At 42.0% G+C, this 22,403-nt stretch overlaps 1 protein-coding gene across 1 annotated transcript in view; it reads right to left on the bottom strand.

Annotated features, from left to right (window-relative positions):
* The window catches only part of LOC309564169 (killer cell lectin-like receptor subfamily B member 1B allele B), a gene marked incomplete at its 5' end in the record, with an annotated part of 40,017 nt that extends 20,403 nt beyond the window's left edge, over window positions 1-19,614 (bottom strand). The window contains 3 exons of the mRNA XM_082268796.1: window positions 5,674-5,751; window positions 17,484-17,537; window positions 19,578-19,614. Coding sequence (XP_082124922.1) covers window positions 5,674-5,751; window positions 17,484-17,537; window positions 19,578-19,614 — 169 coding nt within the window. The remainder of the gene's footprint in view (window positions 1-5,673; window positions 5,752-17,483; window positions 17,538-19,577) is intronic.
* Window positions 19,615-22,403: the final 2,789 nt, after the last annotated feature.

Here is a 22,403-nt window from a genome sequence, read left to right as displayed (position 1 = left end):
GTTGGGGTTCATCTCATACTTCTGAAGGTTTGAGGGTGCTGCCTGTTCCATACCCCCCCTACTCCTCATCTAGCCTTTTAGGGGTACAAACAATAGTAATTGGGGCCTAGTGTGGTTGTGTACGTGTGATATACATACACTTTTTTTGGATCATATTTTCTATTCCGCTATTTAATCAAAAACCTTTGGGGATCAGTTAAATTGGGGGATAGTCTGTGTTGGTACGTGTGAGAGAGATCCACCTTTCCAAGTTGTTGGGGTTCATCTCATACTTCTGAAGGTTTGAGGGTGCTGCCTGTTCCATACTCCCCCTACTCCTCATCTAGCCTTTTAGGGGTACAAACAATAGTAATTGGGGCCTAGTGTGGTTGTGTACGTGTGATATACATACACTTTTTTTGGATCATATTTTCTATTCCGCTATTTAATCAAAAACCTTTGGGGATCAGTTAAATTGGGGGATAGTCTGTGTTGGTACGTGTGAGAGAGATCCACCTTTCCAAGTTGTTGGGGTTCATCTCATACTTCTGAAGGTTTGAGGGTGCTGCCTGTTCCATACCCCCCCTACTCCTCATCTAGCCTTTTAGGGGTACAAACAATAGTAATTGGGGCCTAGTGTGGTTGTGTACGTGTGATATACATACACTTTTTTTGGATCATATTTTCTATTCCGCTATTTAATCAAAAACCTTTGGGGATCAGTTAAATTGGGGGATAGTCTGTGTTGGTACGTGTGAGAGAGATCCACCTTTCCAAGTTGTTGGGGTTCATCTCATACTTCTGAAGGTTTGAGGGTGCTGCCTGTTCCATACTCCCCCTACTCCTCATCTAGCCTTTTAGGGGTACAAACAATAGTAATTGGGGCCCAGTGTGGTTGTGTACGTGTGATATACATACACTTTTTTTGGATCATATTTTCTATTCCGCTATTTAATTTAACTGGGCCTCCATGCGAGACCTGTGTGCCTTGTTGCGCTGTTTTGAGTACTCCACCAACATGGCCAGTGGCAATGACGCCGTTCTCAGCTTAACTATCCCACTTCTATGCCTCCTTGAAAAAACAATTCGGGCGATGATGGAAGAGGATGTGGCACAGGATGAGGAGGAGGAGGAGGATGAAGAGGTAACATTTCCAAGGCTTTCAGGGCAGTCATTCGCAAGGGGCTCCGAGGGTGGGTTCCTGCACACGCAAACGCCAGGGACGCAATTGTCCAGCAGGGGCACAGTTCTGGAGGATGAGGAGGATGAGGAGGAGGAGGAGCTGGAGGAGGAGATGGAACCATGTTCACAGCAGGGTGGCACCCAGGCCAGCTCATGGCCATCACTGGTGCGTGGCTGGGGGGATACAGAGGACACGGACGATACACCTCCCACAGAGGACAGCCTTTCGTTGCCTCTGGGCAGCCTGGCACACATGAGCGATTACATGCTGCAGTGTCTCCACAACGACCGCCGAGTTGCCCACATTCTAACTTGTGCTGATTACTGGGTGGCCACGCTGCTGGATCCCCGTTACAAGGACAACGTACCGTCCTTAATTCACTCACTGGAGCGCGATCGCAAGATGCGCGAGTACAAGCGCACGCTGGTAGACGCCATGCTGCTGGCATTCCCATCTGACAGCGGGGCCACAGTGGAAGCACAAGGCAGAGGAGGAGGAGGAGGAGGTCGCCAACGCAACCAGGGCACCGCCAGCACCTCAGAAGGCAGGGTTAGCATGGCCGAAATGTGGAAAAGCTTTGTCAGCACGCCACAACAAACAGCAGCACCAGCAGCTCAGATGGAACGTCTTAGCAGGAGGCAGCATTTTACCAACATGGTGGAGCAGTATGTGTGCACACGCCTACATGTAGTGAATGACGGGTCTGCCCCCTTCAACTTCTGGGTCTCCAAATTGGGCACATGGCCTGAGCTTGCCCTTTACGCCTTGGAGGTGCTGGCGTGCCCTGCAGCCAGTGTATTATCTGAACGGGTATTTAGCACGGCTGGGGGCGTTATAACAGACAAGCGCAGCCGCCTGTCCAGAGACAATGTGGACAAGCTCACGTTCATTAAAATGAACCAGGCATGGATCCCACGGGACTTTTCCGTACCTTATGCAGAATAGCAATGGATACCGACCTTACCCACCCATTGTTCCATTTTTGCTCTTTCTCACTCTTTTGGGGTGTACCCTCATTTAAAATTTGTGAAAAGAAGCAGTGTTGGCTACCTCGTCCTCCTCCTCAGGGCCAGATTAATGTAGGGGCTATTGGAGCTGCAGCTCCAGGCCCCTACCTTTTATATAGGCCCCGGGTTGGCCATATTCACTGTTACCGCTCTTCTGTCACTTGTAAACACAGAAGTCTGGCTTCTATGCTCGCTTCCCCAGGCAGCACCCTCAGAACCTCCCCACACAGCGTGAAGGCCGGACAAGGAGGGACAGTTGGCGATGCATGGATGTGTTTATGGGCTTCAGAGACAGCATCCCATGTTGAATTAGGCATGCATGGCTGCACCCTTCCTCCTCTGGGTGCATGGCAAGGCACGGCCCTAAGGCCCTTCAAAATCCTCAGCACCAAGCCCATGATGCTGTTAATCCGGCCCTGGTCCTCCTCCACCGCCGCTTCCACCTACACCGCCCATAGGTGTGCGCAGCCTATTGCATTAAGGTGTGCACCCCAAAGTTGAAATACACATGCATGTGTTTGCCAGCAGGGAGAGTAATGTATCGGGGCCATGTACCTGTAGGCAAGGAGAAATAGAGCAGAGCAGGTCCCAGGGAGATCTTTCCCATCTCCTCACTGGCAATGCTATGTGCCCTAGGTGATTAGGGTGTGCCCAGGCACACCCAGCACACCCTGTGCGCACGCCTATGTCACCGCCACATCCACCACCACCTCAACCTCCCTCCTACTCCATATGGGCCTCGTCCTTCAGAGATGAAGAAGAACATTGTTTTATTTTTCTGTTTTTTTTGTTGTTTTAAGTTATTTCCCTATCCACATTTGTTTGCAGAGCACTTGCCATGCTCTTAATTACGTTTTGCTGCCATTTGCAGCACTCTAGCCCTTTCCTTTGGTGTTTTAGAGCCATTTTAGTGCCTTAAAGTTCGGGTCCCCATTGACTTCAATGGGGTTCGGTGTCCGGGAAAAGTTCGGTAAAAGTCCGGGACACGGACCCGGACTTTTTTTTAAAGTTCGGCCGAACCCGTCGAACACGGACATCTAGGTGTCCGCTCAACCCTAACCACTAGGTATCTCAAAGCATTTAACGTTGGTGGGAAACCCAATGTTTCCTCAGGCAAGAAACTACCTAGCCTTTGAATATTGGAAATCTAAGGGTCTGGTGAAGGCATACTCCTTGATACAAATGGAAAGCGGGACCTCCAGACTTAGATTTAAATCTTTTCAGGCTCTTGCTGCAGAATATGATCTCCCTAAATCACATTTTCTGGCCTACCACCAAGCAATTTCTTATATATCTTCATGTGCATCAAGCCTGTCAGAGGGTTTTCAACATACAATGATGGACACCCTGATACAACAAAGATCCTATTCAATATCTACGATATTTAAAACCCTACAGGATGAATTGCTTCCTCCCTCTACGGATAGACTCTTCGAAAAGTGGCATATAGATTTTCCTGGATTAGAATTTTCACATTTGGTACTTCAGGGCTATAGGCATATCAGGGCACTTACGGTGAATGAAATATGGAGAGAGACTCAATTTAAATTTATCCATAAAGCCTATATTCCAGCTCTCTTTACCAGAGATAAGAGAACTAAAGCAGTATGTCCTCTTTGTACTACAATGAGGACCACATTGGCTCACAGATTCTGGCACTGCCCCAGAGTGATTCCATTCTGGGACAGGGTGATGCATTATGCCAATACGGTAATGAATATCCGTCTACGGAAATCTCCACACCTTATGTTATTTTGAATTAACCTGCCGATTACTACTGCTCATGGGAACCCACGGCCTATTGTCCCTAGGTGGATACATCTATGCTTTTTGGCGGCTAAGAGGGCCATTCTAAAATCATGGATCCCACCTAGCCCTCCTACCCTACTAGCTGTTAAAAGGGATCTTCGATCACTACTGTATAAGGAACGTATGGATACAGTCTTACAACATTATATAACTATAAAAAGTTTTTTTGACAAATGGCAATCCTTTATAGAGCAAGAACTTACGGACGCGGATATTCAATATTTTATGAAACCTTTAAGATATACGGATTGGTACTTAAAGGCTGAATTAACACGAACTTTGGGAAGATTAAAGATAAGCGCTCCGTAGGTCTGACCATCCTCCTTCCCAAATTAATTTATTTCATGATTATATTTAGGCCTTAAATATTTATATGGGAAACAAAATGAGGTTGAAGGATTGTAAGAGGTGCATGAAAGTCAGCCAGCCCCCAGTCTGATGTACTCACCCTCCAGTCTGTCACCAACCAAATAAAACCTGTCTCTTGGTACAAAGAACAGGGGTTTAGTTGACACACATTTGCAAACGCAGTGTGCTTTACAGGCCATGCCCCATACATAAAATCCCTTCCTATCCATATACTGCATCCACCAAGGGGATGGAGGTGTAATGCTTTTCAGCTGGTCTTTTCCAGTTTGCACCATGGTTATATTATAACCTAATTATTTGAGCTTTTGAGACAACAGCCAGTAGTGCATGGGGATGGGTTGGGGGAGGTTGGGCTGTCTCCCTCTCACCTGTTCCCCATCCACCCATTAGCGGCCATGTGCCTCCAGTGTGAGGACACTAAATTAAGAGTGTAGGACTGCAGATTTAAACAGGGTGCCGTGAAGTGGCTCTGCAGCTTTCACATGCGTTTTATACGTATGCGTATAAGACGACCCCCCTAATTTTCAAGTTAAAACATAGGTTTTGGGCTATACTCGCCGTATAAGACTACCCCCCTTCCGAAGCAAGGCAACACCATTGAAAAACATCAGATTTCTCATAGATCTCCAAGGTACCCTAGTACTGTAATACATGTAATCTCTTATAATATCTCCTAAGTACCAGTAGATGTAATCTCAAGACGGTGGCTGTGCGGGAATCCTGTGCCGGTATACCGTATGTACCGTAGCTTCGGCTACATACAGTATACCGCGCTGAGCCAACCAGGGAGAGCGATGTATTCTATTATTGAATGCAAAGCCTGCTCGGATTGGCAGAGTCAGAGAGGCGCGGTGTACATAGGGTATACCGGTACAGGATTCCCACACAGCCAGCGTCTTGAGAGATTACATCTACCGGTAATACTTATACTTAGGTTACCTTGGAGATATTATACTCGGCGTATAAGATGACCCCCCGTTTTTGGGGGATTTTTTTGAGGTTCAAAAGTAGTCTTATACGCCAGAAAATACAGTGTGTATGTATATATATATATATATATATATATATAATGTTTAGGGGTTCTGAGTAATTTTCCTAGCAAAAAGTACTAATTTTAACTTTTAAATAAAAAGTTACAGAAAAGGCATGGTCTTCAAGTGGTTAAGGGGGCATGGCAGGGGGTGTGTCCTTTGCCTACATACTTTTGCTAATAGGTGTCCTCGTTCCCATCTCAAAAGGTTAGGAGGTGTGGATCCCAGGTTTGTGCACCATTCCAGTTATTCTCTACTTGATGAGATCACATGGACAGTATCTAACATGACCTACCATCAAATTCCTCACTGGTGGCCACACAGAGATGCTTCTTTATTTCCATCATCCAAATCTTCCTATCACAGAGCCGATCTATAAACAAGGAGAGCAATGGAAAAATAAGAGATGTCTTTTTGGTAGGAGATGAATACAACATTTAAAAAACAGTGCCCCACAGTATTATACCAAAAACACACAATGCTGCAAAACAATATCAGAAAACATTAAATATCGGTGAATTAAGTTAAACAATCAGTCCGCCATTAAATAAAATGTAGTATAATAGTGTCCTTTCTTTATCATTATGCAGCATTCTTCTTGTTGATATTGCACATGCTCGGTTCAATTTCCACTGGATATCACTATTCCGACATCAATTTCACCATATACTGTGCAATCCTACCCCCTCCAAGTACCAGAAGCTCAAAATAATAAATAATCATCTCTCCACCTCAGTACCCCAATTTATTAAAACCAATTCCTTAAACATGCCCACATTATTAATTTATTTTATTTTATTATACACATTTTTTCTTTTCCTCTCTTTTGTCACAGTTATTGCATGGTATTGTATTGGGGCCTTTGTTACTAGCCATTTGGACTCCAGTTTGTCCGATTGGATTGGACACACCACCCAACAACTAATATTATTAAATCGATGATCTATATGGGTTCTACTCCATTGCTATATATCCTTGGCCGGGTTCCAATTCTCTTTGTTTTTATTCGACTTTTTTACTGTGCATAGTCAACCATGTAAGCTGTATGTCGTTGTTGTTGTTTGTTTTATTTCTTTTTCTTGATAATTATGCATTGTATTATATTGTTATCGCAGTCTTATAATATGGATTGCAATGAGATTGTATATGGGCATTATATATATTTTCTCATACACTTACAGAAAAACCATCCAGAGCCACCCCTGAGGAAGAGGTTGTTACCTCGAAACGCGTCGGACATCCGCTCTTGGATTGGATGGTTGAGTTCTGAGATTCTGCACATGACTTATGCTTGCTTAGTTTTTAATGTATAGTTAATCTATCTGCACAAGTTTTGTATGTCATATTTAATAAAATTTGTTTAATTACTTACACAATTGTTGTGAACAAATTAAATTTCCGTGCCTCTAAAGTCCCACCCAAGGGGAAACCACTCCACCTTTTGTTTCTTATAGGGATGTGGCACACAATTTAGAGAGCATGTACAGGAGCACCTACTAACTTGCCCACATTATTAAGTGCACGGAACTGGTGCACTACAGAATAAATGCACGCATTGACCCTTCAAGAATTGCAAAACTCTCCCTCTTTGTCCCAGGATCGAAGTTACGTGGTATGGTGACGCAACACGTAGGGAGGAGCTGATGACATTACATCGCTTTACCCGGAAGTGGGCAGGATAACATATTGTAAGCCGCAGAGAGTTTTGCATTTCTCAAGAGGGCAATGCATGCATTTAATCTGTAGGGCACAAGTACAGTGCACTTAATAATGTGATGGGTTTTTAAGGATTACCATCAGTAAAGAATTGCAAGAAATTAGGGATATTTAGGTGCCATTAGAAACGAATCAAAAAACAATTAATAAAATCATTCAAATTTTATTATACAAATGTAAAAAAAAATCTTTAAAAGAACAATTTGTCTGTACACATGCCAATATCGCAAACATTCCTCCACATGTTTCGCTATACATACATAGCTTCTTCAGGAGTTGGTCTGGATATTGCTCACATAAGCTATTGAAAAATATAGTACATAATTATTCATCACAAAAGTTTATAAAAACCAAAATATGTGTGTGTAAAGAACAACATCAATATATATATATATAAGAATTAGACAAACATATGTGCTTACACTTGCTGGGTCCACAAAGAGAACATAGGATCCCATTTAGTCAATATATATCCCAGAAATTGCAAAAATTTCCAAAAACAAAAACAAAAATAAAAAAACCAGGTGAAGGACACTTAGAATTTATCTAAAAAATGCTTATGGATGGATAGAAATGTCCCACTGGGGCTGTTACCATGGACATGAAAAAGTGTCAGTGCCACGTCCTAATTCATGTATAAAAAAGCGCTATGCAAATGAATGCCAGCTACCACTCAAGTGCTGCAGATAAATAGGAAACATAACTTCCTTTAGTATATTTCACCAACCAACGTCAGTAATATAGCAGAAAGGTAAGTTCAAAAGTTGTAAGATCTGTTGATAGGGCACTTTCACTGCTGAACGTCTGTTTTGTAGCTCAGGCTCGACATGTTTCCTGCTTTCGCGCTTCATCAGGAGCCTGCCAATGAGCACCTGAGACAATAACATACAGTAAATAAACCAAAAATATAGCAATCAATTTACAATAGGCCCATATCAGAACAATTCCATATTGTTCTGATATGAGCCTATTGTAAATTGATTTCTATATTTTTGGTTTATTTACTGTATGTTATTGTCTACAGTGCTCATTGACAAGCCCCTGAGGAAGCAGGAAAGCGTAAAACATGTCGAGCCTGAGCTACAAAACAGACGCTCAGCAGTTGAAGTGCCCTATCAACAGATCTCACAACTTTTGAACTTACCTTTCTGCTATATTACTGATGTTGGTTGGTGAAATATACCAAGGGAAGTTATGTTTCCAGTTTATCTGCATCACTTCTTGAGTGGTAGCTGGCACTCATTTGCATAGCGCTGTACATATGTATAGACACATTTTTGTGTCCACATTTTGTTCAAAAACTGTATTTTCTATGTGACTGTGCTTTCCAAAGATGAAACATATTTTTAATATGAATACTTTATTAAATAAATAATTGATTTTACATTTACGGGTTACTTGATATTATGTGCCAGTAAATTCCATGCCATTTAGCTTCTCTTATTTATGCTTATGGATGGATATCAGTGTACCATAAGGAGCAAATGAATCCAAATTTTAGGAAACCTAAGCGAGAACATAAAAAAGTAATTAAAAATGCATATAGGACTTATTTTTGTTTCAAACTATGTTTCATGCCTTTATCTCAAAATCATAGGTGCAAATTCAGGTAATTACCTATAGTCACCTATATAGTAGCAAAGCCACCGATCATAAGGAACATTGAGGCTTAAAAAAGACTCATGCAGAGAATAGAAAAATAATTCAACGCTTTCCCTCTCTATTGATAGCAGAGCAATTAAGAATCTCAGCACAGATTTTTTTTATTTTCTCCCTTAGGTTTCCTAAAATGTGGGTTTCATTGCTCCTTATGGTACACTGATATCCATCCATAAGCATTTTTAGATAAATCCTAAGTGTCCTTCACCTGGTCTCATTTTTGGAAATTTTTGCAATTTCTGGTATATAAAAAGAAAGAATTGGCAGTGCCAATGGAAATATGTATAATTGATAATGTTCACAGTCCAGTTAAAAGTCCATAATAGAGATAGCTTCTCCAACCACCCGTGAGATAGGATGAAGGAATAACAACAACCACACCACGTGAATGTTAATTGGACTCTTACCAGACAATATTGACCCTCAAACTATAGAGAGGTCAATAACAGCAGAAATATTTTGTGTGGCTAGATACCGGAAACGGATATACTGGATCCAGTGTATTCACACAGAGAATGTTGATCAAGGTCATTCGTATCCAGAAGTCTATTTACCCAACTACCTCACAGGGGGACCAGCCTGGACTTACCTCTGTCGTACCTCAGACCATGATGAATTTACCACAGGTGGACTTCAATCAAATTGTAGAAACATCTCAAGGATAATCAGTGGAAACAGGATGCACCTGAGCTCAATTCTGAGTGTCATAGCAAAGGCTGTGAATACTTATGTACATGGGATTTTCTCGTTTTTTATTTTTAATACATTTACAAAAATTTTAACAAACGTCTTTCACATTGTCTTTATGGGGTTTTGTTGGTAGAATTTTGAGGAAAATAATGAATTGAATACATTTTGGAATAAGGCTGTAACATAACAAAATGTGGAAAAAGTGAAGTGCTGTGAATACTTTCCGGCACCCCTGAAAGCACAGCCAAGTCTCTGAACTCACGTTTCTTCCATGAAGTTAAAGCTATACAACTTCGTCAAGGACCTTGTCAGGGTTACCGAGGCCGAGGTGCTGAGGGGGCTCCCCTTGCGACTCAGTGCGCCACACCCCTGGAGATGGTACAGAGGGTGTGGCGCCCCAAGTGGCACGGGTTACCAGCTGCAGGTAGGTAGGTAGAACCAGAAGCAATCCGAGGGTGAACTGGAACAGGCTGGAACCACAGCAGGGTAGGAGTCTTCAAGGGCCCTGGAGCAGACGGGTTACCTTGTGCCAAGGAATAGTCTCTGGTAGCGGAGACAGGAACTGGCCAAGGTCTGGGACTGGAGCAGGCAGCGGGAACCATGGTACAAGCCGAGGTCATGCACAGGAGACAACCAGAACAGCCGAGGTCTTGAAGCAAGCCAGGGTCAAACACGGTAGGTAACAGAAGCACGGTCAGTGGAAGAAGCCGAGGGTCAAACCAGGAGCAGGAGATCAAACGGAATCAGGAACAAGCCGAGGTCACAACAGGAAGTCCAAACAGGAAGCACAGGAAGCTGAGAGATAATCCAGCAATGAGTCTGATCCTATGGCCACCTTTAATAGGCCAGCAGAGGGCAGTGTCAATTGAGGCAGGGACGACCATTGCTATTACTGGCAATGTTGCCAGTTCTCCTACGGCCATTTCCCTGACGGGCCAGCAGAGGGCTGTGTCAATTGAGCCAGGAGCGTCCATTGCTATTACTCGAAATGTTGCCAGTTCTCCTACGACCATTTCCCTGACAGACCTCCTTAGCATGTAATTGAATGGTGAAAGGAGTCATGATTTACTTATAAGGTCATCCCTGTGCTCTCCCTTCCTTTCCCCTGTTAGATTAATACCACTGTACATGTGCCTGATGACGTCACAGTTCTGCTGTGAGTGGGGTAACAGACAGCTAATATAAACACAATGTCATGAAAGATGTTTGCATATACACAGACGCATAAACCTAAGAACCCTTGCCTGTGACCGTGTAACAGGAGCACATGCACATGCTACTCCCCTACTACATTTGGGAATTGACTGTTTCTCTCTTTCCTCCAGAAAAAATGTAAGAAAGTATAACTAAAGGGAAAACTTTTTGTTAAATTCTGGATAGAGTGGAGAGGGATTAGAACACCTGTCAGCTTTTATTGCTGTCTGTGCCCCCTGCTAAGGAGATTCCCCCTCTCTATTTCTCCTGTTTACCATTATCATTGAAAGTGAAAGTAAAAGAAATTCCCAGATTTTGGGTTGTCCCAGAACAAGAATAGAGGGGAAATCTTCCAATGGGGACATTATTTCTTGTGACCTGGGGGTCCCCAAGGAATTCCCCTAATTCGTTTGGATTTCCTCTCACTTCCTGTTTGGCTATGGGACAGGAAGTGAAGGGAAATCTCTGCAATGGTAGACAGATGGGGAAAGGGGTTATAACCCTTCCTTGCTCAATCCAAAATGAAAAAAAAAATTGTGCCTATAGTTCTACTTAAACCTTGCTAGCCGCTAAACTGAATATCACTGTGGAATTCTGCACGACAACCAAGCTTCCTCAACACTGTTAAGAATCTAAACCTCCAATGTTTAATGAAACAAATGATTGCACTGAACAATTACTCTTGCAAGCCATTCCACCTGGCTGAATAACCCTAAGGCTGGCTTTACACAAGCGTCCTCCGTAGTCCACTTCCACCTGCTCAGCAGGGGATCTCCCAGCAGAGCAGGCAGAAGACAGGTCCATGTCCGCTATGCTATGTAACATGTTGGGTATCTATTTACTCGGCATGACATCATCTTTCACAATATACAAAAAAATTGGGCTAACTTTACTGATTAGTATTTTTTAAATGCAGTGAAATGTGATTTTTCTGAATTTTTCCAAAAAAATGGCGTTTTAAAGACCGCTGCGCAAATACCGCGTGACAAAAAATATTGCAATGACCGCCATTTGATTCTCCAGAGTCTTTGCTAAAAAAATATATATAATGTTTGGGGGTTCTAAGTAGTTTTCTAGGAAAATATACTGGTTTTAACTTGTGAACAAAAAGTGTCCGAAATAGGGCTGGGGCTTAAGTGATTAAAGGATTTTTAATGAGCATTTAACTGGACTAATTCTATGTCCTTTATATCTGTTTAAGGTTCTGCTTTAAAAAGGTAAAATATGTGAATCATTAATTCTCATTAACCACGTCATTCCAGTTGCAGAGATACATACAGAACGGGGCTTACTGTCAAAAACAAAACGCTTTGTTCTTTTATTATTAGGCAGAATAAAACAATTGATAAAAAAACTGCATTGTTTTTATCATGCATTACATTACAATCAAAGAAAAGGAAGATGAAGAAAGAACTTTCCAGGAGATATACAGTAAATGTGTTTTTGTTTGTGTCTTTGAGTCACTATTTTTAACTTTTTTTCCAAGTCTAAATTGAATCTTTGTTGTAGAATGTTTCCCCAATTTATAAAAACATTGGGATTGATTTACTAAAACTGGAGAATGTAAAATCTGATGCAGCTTTGCCTAGAAACCAATCAGCTTCCAGGTTTTTTTTTTTGTCAAATCTAACTTTAAAAGCTGATTGGCCGCCATGCACATCTGCACCAGATTTTGCACTCTCCAGTTTTAGTAGTTCCACCCTATTGACTTTTATTGTCAAATGTTTATATCCTGCAAAGGAACAAACTGGCAAAATTATGAGGTAAAATATTGAGATATAGAGCAAAGTGAGAAGCTGTTAACTTACAAATTAGGCTATATGGCGAGATACAAGGGAACATATAATGGTTTTGGGTAATTTTTTTATTTTCATGTTTTATATATATAAACAATACGTACAGTCTTTGTTTTATGAATAAACATCTAATACATGCAAAGGGATTCCCAGAGCACTATGGGTTAGATAAACCACTTCAGAAGAAGCCCTCTTTAACCACTTGCCGACCGCCACAAGCACATATAGTGTGGCGGTCAGCCCCTCACAGGCAAAGTGACGTATGGGTACGTCACTAGCCTGTGAGGCTCTGGGGAGCGAGCTCGCGCCACCGGAGGCGCACTCCCGCTCGGTCACGGACCCCCCCCCGCGCGCGTGTGCCCGGCAGACCTGATGTCCGCCGGGCACTCACGATCGCCCGTGACAGCGGGAGAAAGGCAGGCGGCTGATGTAAACAAGCCACCTGTCATTCTCCCCTGTGTAGGAATGGTGATCATACGGTTCTACTATGTAGGACTGTTGATCACTGTTCCTACAGCTCAAGCCACAGCCAATCACAGTTAGAAACACGCCCCTAGGGACACACATAACCCCTCCCTCACAAAAAAAGTTAACCCCTTCACTACCAGTGTCATTTTACAGTAACAGTACATATGTATAGCACTGATTACTGTAGAAATGTCACTGGTAACCCCAAAAGTGTAAAAAATGTCAGTCAAGGGTCCGATCTGTCCGCCGCAATGTCGCAATCCCGCAAAAAAAATCGCAGATCGCCGCCATTACGCGTTAAAAAAAAACAACAAAAATGACAAAAATCTTTCCCTTTGTTAGTAAACGCGATAACTTTTGCGCAAACCAATCAAAATACGCTTTTTGCGATTTTTTTTTTACCAGACATATGTAGCATAAAACAAATTGGCCGAAAATGTAAAAAAATTTTGATTTTTACATTTTTTTGGGGGGAATTTCATATAAAAAATGTGAAAAATATTGTTATTTTTGCAAAATTGACGCTCTTTTTTTTTTAATTGCGCATGATCAAAAAATCGCACAGGTGATCAAATACTACCAAAAGAAAGCTCTGTTTGTGGGAAAAAAAGGACGTCAAATTAGTTTAGGTACAGCGCCGCAGGACCGCGCAATTGTCCGTTAAAGTCACGCAGTGCCGAATCGCAAAATACCCCCTGGTCAGGAAGGGGGTAAAATCTTCCGGGGCTTAAGTGGTTAACCACTTTACCACCAGAGGATTTTGCTGTCTTACGTCAAGGCCACCTTTTGCGATTCGGCGATGTGCGACTTTAACTGACAATTGCACGGTCGTGCGACGCTGTACCCAAACGAAATTTACGTCCTTTTTTTCCCCACAAACAGAGCTTTATTTTGGTGGTATTTGATCACCTGTGCGATTTTTACTTTTTGCGCTATAAACAAAAAAACAGCGTTTATTTTGAAAAAATAACAATATTTTTCACATTTTTTTATATGAAATTCCCCCCCCCCCCCCCCCCAAAAAAAAATGTAAAAATCTAATTTTTTTTTAATTTTTGGCCAATTTGTTTTCTGCTACCTATGTTTGGTAAAAAAAATCACAATAAGCGTATTTTGATTGGTTTGCGCAAAATTTATTGCGTTTACTAACTAAGGGAAAGATTTCTGTCATTTTTAATGTTTTTTTTTAATGCCTAATGGCGGCGATCTGCAATTTTTTTTGCGGGACTGCAACATTGCGGCGGACAGAACAGACCCTTGACTGACATTTTTGACACTTTTGGGGGTACCAGTGACATTACTACAGTAATCAGTGCTATAAATATGCACTGTTACTGTAAAAATTACACTGGCAGGGAAGGGGTTAACTTTATTAGAGATCCATGGGTCAAGTGGGTCCCTAGGGGCGTGCTTCTAACTGTAAAGGGGTGTGGCTTTTCATGTAACCACAGAGACATACGATCCTACATAGCAGGATCGTATGATCTCTGCTGTTACACCAGGGAGAATGACAGGCGGCTTTGTTTACATCAGCCGCCTGCCTTTCTCCCTCTGCACCGGGAGATCGCGAGTGGCTGGCGGACATCGGAGCCGCCGGTCACTCGCACGGGGATGGCCGTGAACGAGCGGGGGTGGGAGCGAGCTGGCGCGCTCACCCCCTACAGGCTCCTGGGGGAACAACGTAGTACTAAGTCGCTTTGCCCAGGAGGGGCTGACTGCTGCAGTAGATGTACTTGTGGCAGTCGGCAAGTGGTTAAAAGCTGATTGGCCGCCATGCACAGCTGCACCAGATTTTGCACTCTCCAGTTTTAGTAGTTCCACCCTATTGACTTTTATTGTCAAATGTTTATATCCTGCAAAGAAACAAACTGGCAAAATTATGAGGTAAAATATTGAGATATAGAGCAAAGTGAGAAGCTGTTAACTTACAAATTAGGCTATATGGCGAGATACAAGGGAACATATAATGGTTTGGGGTAATTTTTTTATTTTCATGTTTTATATATAAACAATACGTACAATCTTTTTTTTATGAATAAAACATCTAATACATGCAAAGGGATTCCCAGAGCACTATGGGTTAGATAAACCACTTCAGAAGAAGCCCTCTTTAAAGCATGCTGTCTCTCATTGAAACCCCAGACCGGGCCTTATGATAAGGGAAAGTCAGTGCTCTGATTCATTTACTTGTGTGTGTAAATTTCAACTTAAACTCTTGAGCTCTGAAAGCAAAATACTTTTTACAGCACATGGTACAGAGACAGGGGGCAATATGTGAAAAGGAGCCTGAAGCTTCATCTGCTGGCTGCATAAAACTCATGTTCATATGTAATATTTCTTAATTTCCTAATTTAAAACAATGTATAAAAATTATATTTTTAGTTCTGTCCATAATTAAAGCAAAAAATATGTACAAAACTGCTGTACATTCTTATGTAAAGCGGAGTTCCAGCCTGAAAAAAAGAATTTCGATAAAAAATACCCCCAGGACAGTCAGGGCTAGTGCATTTCAGCAACGATAGCCTCTGAACTGCCCCCGGGTTCACTTACCTTTTAGAAGAAATACTTACCTGGAAAATGTCTTGTCCAGCGCTGCCATCTCAGGTGTGGGCAGCTGAAGCCGGAGCGTCCTCTTCAGTGACGTCGGAAATCCCAGAATGCCCTGCACCGGCCCCGCTCGTCACTTCCGGGGCAGGCGCGTCATCCCTGCACAGCTTCTGGGCACAGTTTAGCAAGGAATGACGCGCCTGCACCGGAAGTGACGAGCGGGGCCGGTGCAGGCGCATTGACTACTGGGAGCGATGACGCTCGGCTCCCAGGACTCATTGCAAGAAGGAAGTGATGGCCGCAGAGGGAGGAAGAGGAAGGAAGGAAGTATATTTTCTTTAAAAACAAGGTAAGTGAATCAATAAAAAATGTTTAATTATCCAAATATTTTTCAGGTAATTTAGAGCAAGCGGATGGCAAAATTTTGTTTTTATGCTGTAACTCCACTTTAACCACTTAAGCCCCGGAAGATTTTACCCCCATTCCGACCAGGGGGTTTTTTGCGATTTTTTACTGCGTGACTTTAACGGACAATTGCGCGGTCGTGCGACGCTGTACCTAAACGAATTTCACGTCCTTTTTTTCACACAAACAGAGCTTTCTTTTGGTGGTATTTGATCACCTGTGCGATTTTTTGATCATGCGCTATAAACAAAAAAACAGCGTAAATTTTGCAAAAATAACAATATTTTTCACATTTTTTTATATGAAATTCCCCAAAAAAAATGTAAAAATCAAAATTTTTTAACATTTTTTGCCAATTTGTTTTATGCTACAGATGTTTGGTAAAAAAAAATCACAAAAAGCGTATTTTGATTGGTTTACGCAAAAGTTATCGCGTTTACTAACAAAGGGAAAGATTTGTGTCATTTTTGGTGTTTTTTTTTTAACGCGTAATGGCGGCGATCTGCGATTTTTTTTGCAGGACTGCGACATTGCGGCGGACAGATCGGACCCTTGACTGACATTTTTGACACTTTTGGGGTTACCAGTGACATTACTGCAGTAATCAGTGCTAAAAATATGTACTGTTACTGTAAAAATGACACTGGGACGGAAGGGGTTAACTGTATTGGAGAAGGAGGGGTTAAGTGTGTCCTAGGGGCGTGCTTTCTAACTGTGATGGGACAGGTCTCCTATTGTAAAAACAGAGATCAACGGTTCTACATAGTAGAACCGTCTGATCTCCATTTTTAAACAGGCGGCTTGTTTACATAAGCCGCCCGCCTTTCTCCCGCTCTACCGACGATCGTAGTGTGACCGGCGGACATCGGGTCCGCCGGTCACACGCGCGGACTCCTCCGTGAACTAGCCGCGGCGGGCGCGCGCTCGCCCGCTATTGGCTCACAAACCGGTCACAGGCTAGTGACGTATATATACGTCACTTTGCCTGTCCGGGGCTGACCGCCGCAGTATATCTACTTGCGGCGGTCGGCAAGCGGTTAAATAATTAGGATACTTTTGGTATCTTATCCTACTATTACAGTATAGATCTGTTTGTGCAGTGAATATAGTAAATTTTTCTTTATATAAATACATATATGTGAAGTGAATCGTACATCTCTTCTTGCCCCTCATTACTTCTAGTTATGATTGGTCCAAGATCATTTTAATTCTGTAAAAGAATCCTCCAAATGAAGTCGGTGAAAGGTCTGATAATAACTTAGACTCTAATAAATAAATAAATAGTAGAAAGCCAGAGGTAAAGACCTAAACTGCTGAGCCTACATCCCAATAACAATAGATAGAATCATCCTTCTAATATTCGAAACGCGTTGGGCCTTACCCACCCCTTACTCCTAGGGGTTGGGCCATACTTGGTTGTTGTCCCTTGTGGACATTATGTGTTTTTATTGTCACAACCATTTTGTTTTATCACGCATCCTTTTTGTATGTTGTATCATTTTCTTTGTGTAAAATAAAATTAGATATTTGATACCTTTCATATGTGTCACTATACCAGAGCCCATTAAAGTCCCACAGAGGGGATTTCTCTTTGTTCTATCTAATAAATAACATCTAATAATAAACATACCTGCAGATGACTGGGTGTTGTTCTTCTCATTTCCCAAAGACTGACCTTTATAAACTAGATAACACAAAGACAGGAGACATAATAGGTAGAATGAAACTCTGTTAGAAGGTTGTTCAATACAGTGCCTTGAAAAAGTATTCATACCCCTTGAAATTTTCCACATTTTGTCATGTTACAACCAAAAAACGTAAATGTATTTTATTGGGATTTTATGTGATAGACCGACACAAAGTGGCACATAATTGTGAAGTGGAAGGAAAATGATAAATGGTTTTCAACATTTTCTACAAATAAATATGTGAAAAGTGTGGCGTGCATTTGTATTCAGCCCCCTTTACTTTGATACCCCTAATCTAAAATCTCACCTAATTAGTAAATAGAGTCCATCTGTGTGTAATTTAATCCCAGTATAAATACAGCTGTTCTGTGAAGCCCTCGAAGGTTTGTTAGATAACCTTAGAGAACAAACAGACTCTCGAAGGACAAGGAACACACCAGACAGGTCATGGATAACGTTGTGGAGAAGTTTAAGGGTCCATTCAGACTAGTGCGACTTGTCAGGCGACTTTTCAGCCTGACAAGTCGCACTTGGTCGCTCGCCATTGATTAGCACAGGACACGTTCTAATAGGAGCGACACAAGTCGCTCCGACTTAGAAAAAGGGTCCTGTACTACTTTGGGGCGACCTGGAGGCGACTTGCATTGACTTCCATTATATGAAGTCCGTGCAAGTCACGCTTCACAGGTCGCCCCACAAAGTCGGATTGCGCCAGTCTAAATGGGCTGTAAGGAGAATTAGATTATAAACAAATATCTCAAGCTTTGAGCATCTCACAGAGCGCTGTTCAAATCATCACCTGAAAATGGAAAGAGTATGGCACAACTGCAACCCTACCAAGATATGGCCGTCCACCTAAACTGACAGGCCGGACAAGGAGAGCATTAATCAGAGAAGCAGCCAACAGGCTCATGGTAACTCTGGAGGAGCTGCAGAAATCCACAGATCAGGTGGGAGAATCTGTCCACAGGACAACTATTAGTCATGCACTCCACAAATCTGCCCTTTATGGAAAGAGTGGCAAGAAAAAAGTCATTGTTGAAACAAAGCCATAAGAAGTCCCGTTTGCAGTTTGCGAGAAGTCATACATGAGAGCAGCAAACATGTGGAAGAAGGTGCTCTGGTCAGATGAGACCAAAATTTTACTTTTTGGCCTAAAAGCAAAACGCTATGTGTGGCGGAAAACTAACACTGCACATCACCCTGAACACACCATCCCCACTGTGAAACATGGTGGTGGCAGCATCATGTTGTGGGGATGCTTTTCTTCAGCAGGGACAGGAAAGCTGGTCAGAGTTGATGGGACCATGAATGGAGCCAAATATAGGGCAATCTTAGAAGAAAAGTCTTCAAAAGACTTGAGACTGGGGTTTACTATTAGACTATTAGAGTCTGCAAAAGACTTGAGACTGGGGTTTACCTTTCAGCAGGACAATGACCCTAAACATACAGACAGAGCTACAATGGAATGGTTTATTTTAAAGCATATTCATGTGTTAGAATGGCCCAGTCAAAGTCCAGACCTAAATCCAATTGAGAATCTGTGGCAAGACTTGAAAATTGCTGTTCACAGACGTTCTCCCTCCAATCTGACAGAGCTTGAGATATTTTGCAAAAAGAATGGGCAAAAATGTCTCTAGATGCGCAAAGCTGGTAGAGACATCCCCAAAAAGACTTGCAACTGTAATTGCAGGGAAAGGCGGTTCTACAAAGTATTGACTCAGGGGGGGTGAATACAAATGCACCCCACACTTTTCACATATTTGTTTGTAGAAAATGTTGAAAACCATTTATCATTTTTCTTCCACTTCACAATTATGTGCCACTTTGTGTTGGACCATCACATAAAATCCCAATAAAATACATTTACGTTTTTGGTTGTAACATGACAAAATGTGGAACATTTTAAGGGGTGTAAATAATTTTTCAAGGCACTGTATCCCAGTGCAAATCAGAGACAATAATTATTTCTGATTGTCTTTCTGTCCCTTCAACAACCAATCAAAATCAACACTAGGCAGTTTGATAAATCAGACCCAGAGACTCTCCATTCTTATGGATTGTGTCCAGCATATTGCATAACTTACCCAGTACTCCAAAAGTGCAGCTGGTGATAATTTTCAATCCCAAAAGGAGGGTTAAAATGACCCTTATACAGGAAGGCCGCCAGAGTTTCTTCCTACTGTTATCTGTAGAGATTATCAATAAATCATGAATTAATCATAGTAAGGTAAAAATCCTTCTTACTTTATACTTCCAGAATTCCGTAGAATACAGGAAGAATGTAAAGTGGTGAGCTTTTTATCAGGAAAAGAGACGGGAGCCAATCCTATCTTACTTTATAGAGCAGGAAGTGATGTCACTGAGATGTAACTTCCTCCTCTACAGAATTGCACATCTTGAAAGTAGAGTGGAGCTGTGAAAATTCCCAGCCACAAGCCATTCACATGTTCATAATTAACAAATCCTACATGTCCAATAAAGTGTATTTTAACCCAAAAATGCAATACTGTATATTGCAGCTCACCAGTCCTTAGATGTGGTGGTTTCATTAGGTTTCTTCTGGTAGCCCAGTGGAACTTCCCTTAAAATCATTTCTACTGAGTTTTATATGAGGCATACCTTGCTACTGCCAGATTTCCTTAACCGCTTGCCGACCGCCGCAGTCAGCCCCTCACAGGCAAAGCGACGTAGTACTACATCGCTAGCCTGTGAGGGTCTCAGGAGCGAGCTCGCGCTGCAGGAGGTGCGCTCCCACGCGGTCATGCCCCCCCCCCCCCCCCGCGCGTTTGACCGGCGGACCCGATCATCCGCCGGTCACTCGCGATCGTCGGTGGAGAGGGAGAAAGGCAGGCGGCTAATGCAAACAAGCCGCCTGTCATTCTCCCCTATGTAGGAATAGTGATCATACGGTTCTACTATGTAGGACCGTTGATCACTGTTCCTACACCTCAAGCCACAGCCAATCACAGTTAGAATCACGCCCCTAGGGACACACATAACCCCTCCCTCTCAAAAAAGTTAACCCCTTCACTACCAGTGTCATTTTACAGTAACAGTGCATATGTATAGCACTGATTACTGCAGTAATGTCACTGGTAACCCCAAAAGTATCAAAAATGTCAATCAAGGGTCCGATCTGTCCACCGCAATGTCGCAGTACCGCAAAAAAAATTGCAGATCGCCGCCATTACGCGTTAAAAAAAAAACAACAAAAATGACAAAAATCTTTCCCTTTGTTAGTAAACGCGAAAACTTTTGCGCAAACCAATCAAAATACGCTTTTTGCGATTTTTTTTACCAAACATAGGTAGCATAAAACAAATTGGCTGAAAATGTTAAAAAATTTGGATTTTTACATTTTTTTGGGGGGGAATTTCATATAAAAAAATGTGAAAAATATTGTTATTTTTGCAAAATTGACGCTCTTTTTTTGTTTATAGCGCATGATCAAAAAATCTCACAGGTGATCAAATACCACCAAAAGAAAGCTCAGTTTGTGGGGAAAAAAGGGCATCAAATTTGTTTAGGTACAGCATCGCACGACCGCGCAATTGTCCGTTAAAGTCACGCAGTGCCGAATCGCAAAATAGGCCCTGGTCAGGAAGGGGGTAAAATCTTCCGGGGCTTAAGTGGTTAAATAGGTAATCAGCTTCTATGAACCTTATAAACTTCATATAAAATATATGGACAAGTGCTCATTAATCTTGTTCCATAGGTACTTATTTTGAGCAAACTCTGCATGATCCCTTCCTCTACCGCATCCTCTATATCCGCCCGGGAGGCATTTGCTGCACTATTTGAGCAGGTTTGTTCCTCTCTAAGCACGGACACATGTATATGTATTTTTTTGAGTAAATTTATGCATTTTTCACTAATCTATGTTTTGTTTTACTTAAAGAACTATTCTGATACAAACTGGTCCTGAAGAAGCACGCTGCGAAACGCGTAGACCCGTTGATCAGACATGACTCTGTAACAAGTCAAGTATCTCCTTACGGTCCAAACCATTTGTTCTTTCGAACACAGTTGGTCTAGAGACTGTTTGGGTCAGTGTTTTTAGATTTAGTTTTTCTTTTTGGTTCTGTATATGTACATTAAGTGAGGATTGTCTTTGCTCCCCATTCTTTTAATAATTTCTTTGCAATAAAAATGATATTTTTTATCAATTGTGAGTCGCTTTGGTTCATTCTATGATGTGCCCCCGAAAGTCCACGTTTTTTGTGAAATGTTGGTTTGGTTTTTCCCAATCATACATTTCTCATTTTTTTTCTCAATGTTATTATTTGGATGAAGGCCCTTGTTGGGTAGTTCATTTCATTTTCATTAGTTTTCATTTTCAGGCTAAAAACATTTTCAGCAAATATAGGAAAACACCCGTTGATCTTGCCAGGAATGTCATGTCCTTGCCACTTTCCGTGAGCTGAAGAGACAGTACAAACAATGTTATCTCTTTTTTGTAAACTACTAGTCCCATCAATCTACCATGTAAAGGAGATGAACACAGGCAGATAGGTTTGAAGGCCAGCCTGTGTGATAGTCATGGCTCCTTCTGTAGGAACCCTGAAGAGTTAAGTGTAGACACAAAGGGACAGGAAGTGTTTTCCTTTTTGCAGCATTATCAGGTGAAAATAAAGTAAGAAGCCTGAAAAAAAAAAAACTATGTAGCCATCAGAAACTGCAATATATCAGATTTTTGGGCTTAGAAATGTTTTGATTTCTCGCTCTGCACTACCATGAGGCTGGTGATGGTGGGGATATGCCCAGCAACACATGACCTCCCACCCTCTCTGTTATATGGTGGTCATGGTAAACTTTGCATTGGTGTGATATATGATTCTGCTCCCTTCTCATCTCAAACA

Source organism: Pelophylax lessonae (genome assembly GCF_965119305.1).
Source record: "Pelophylax lessonae genome assembly, chromosome: 9".
Classification (NCBI taxonomy): domain Eukaryota; kingdom Metazoa; phylum Chordata; class Amphibia; order Anura; family Ranidae; genus Pelophylax; species Pelophylax lessonae.
This window is presented reverse-complemented; position numbering and strand designations above follow the sequence as displayed.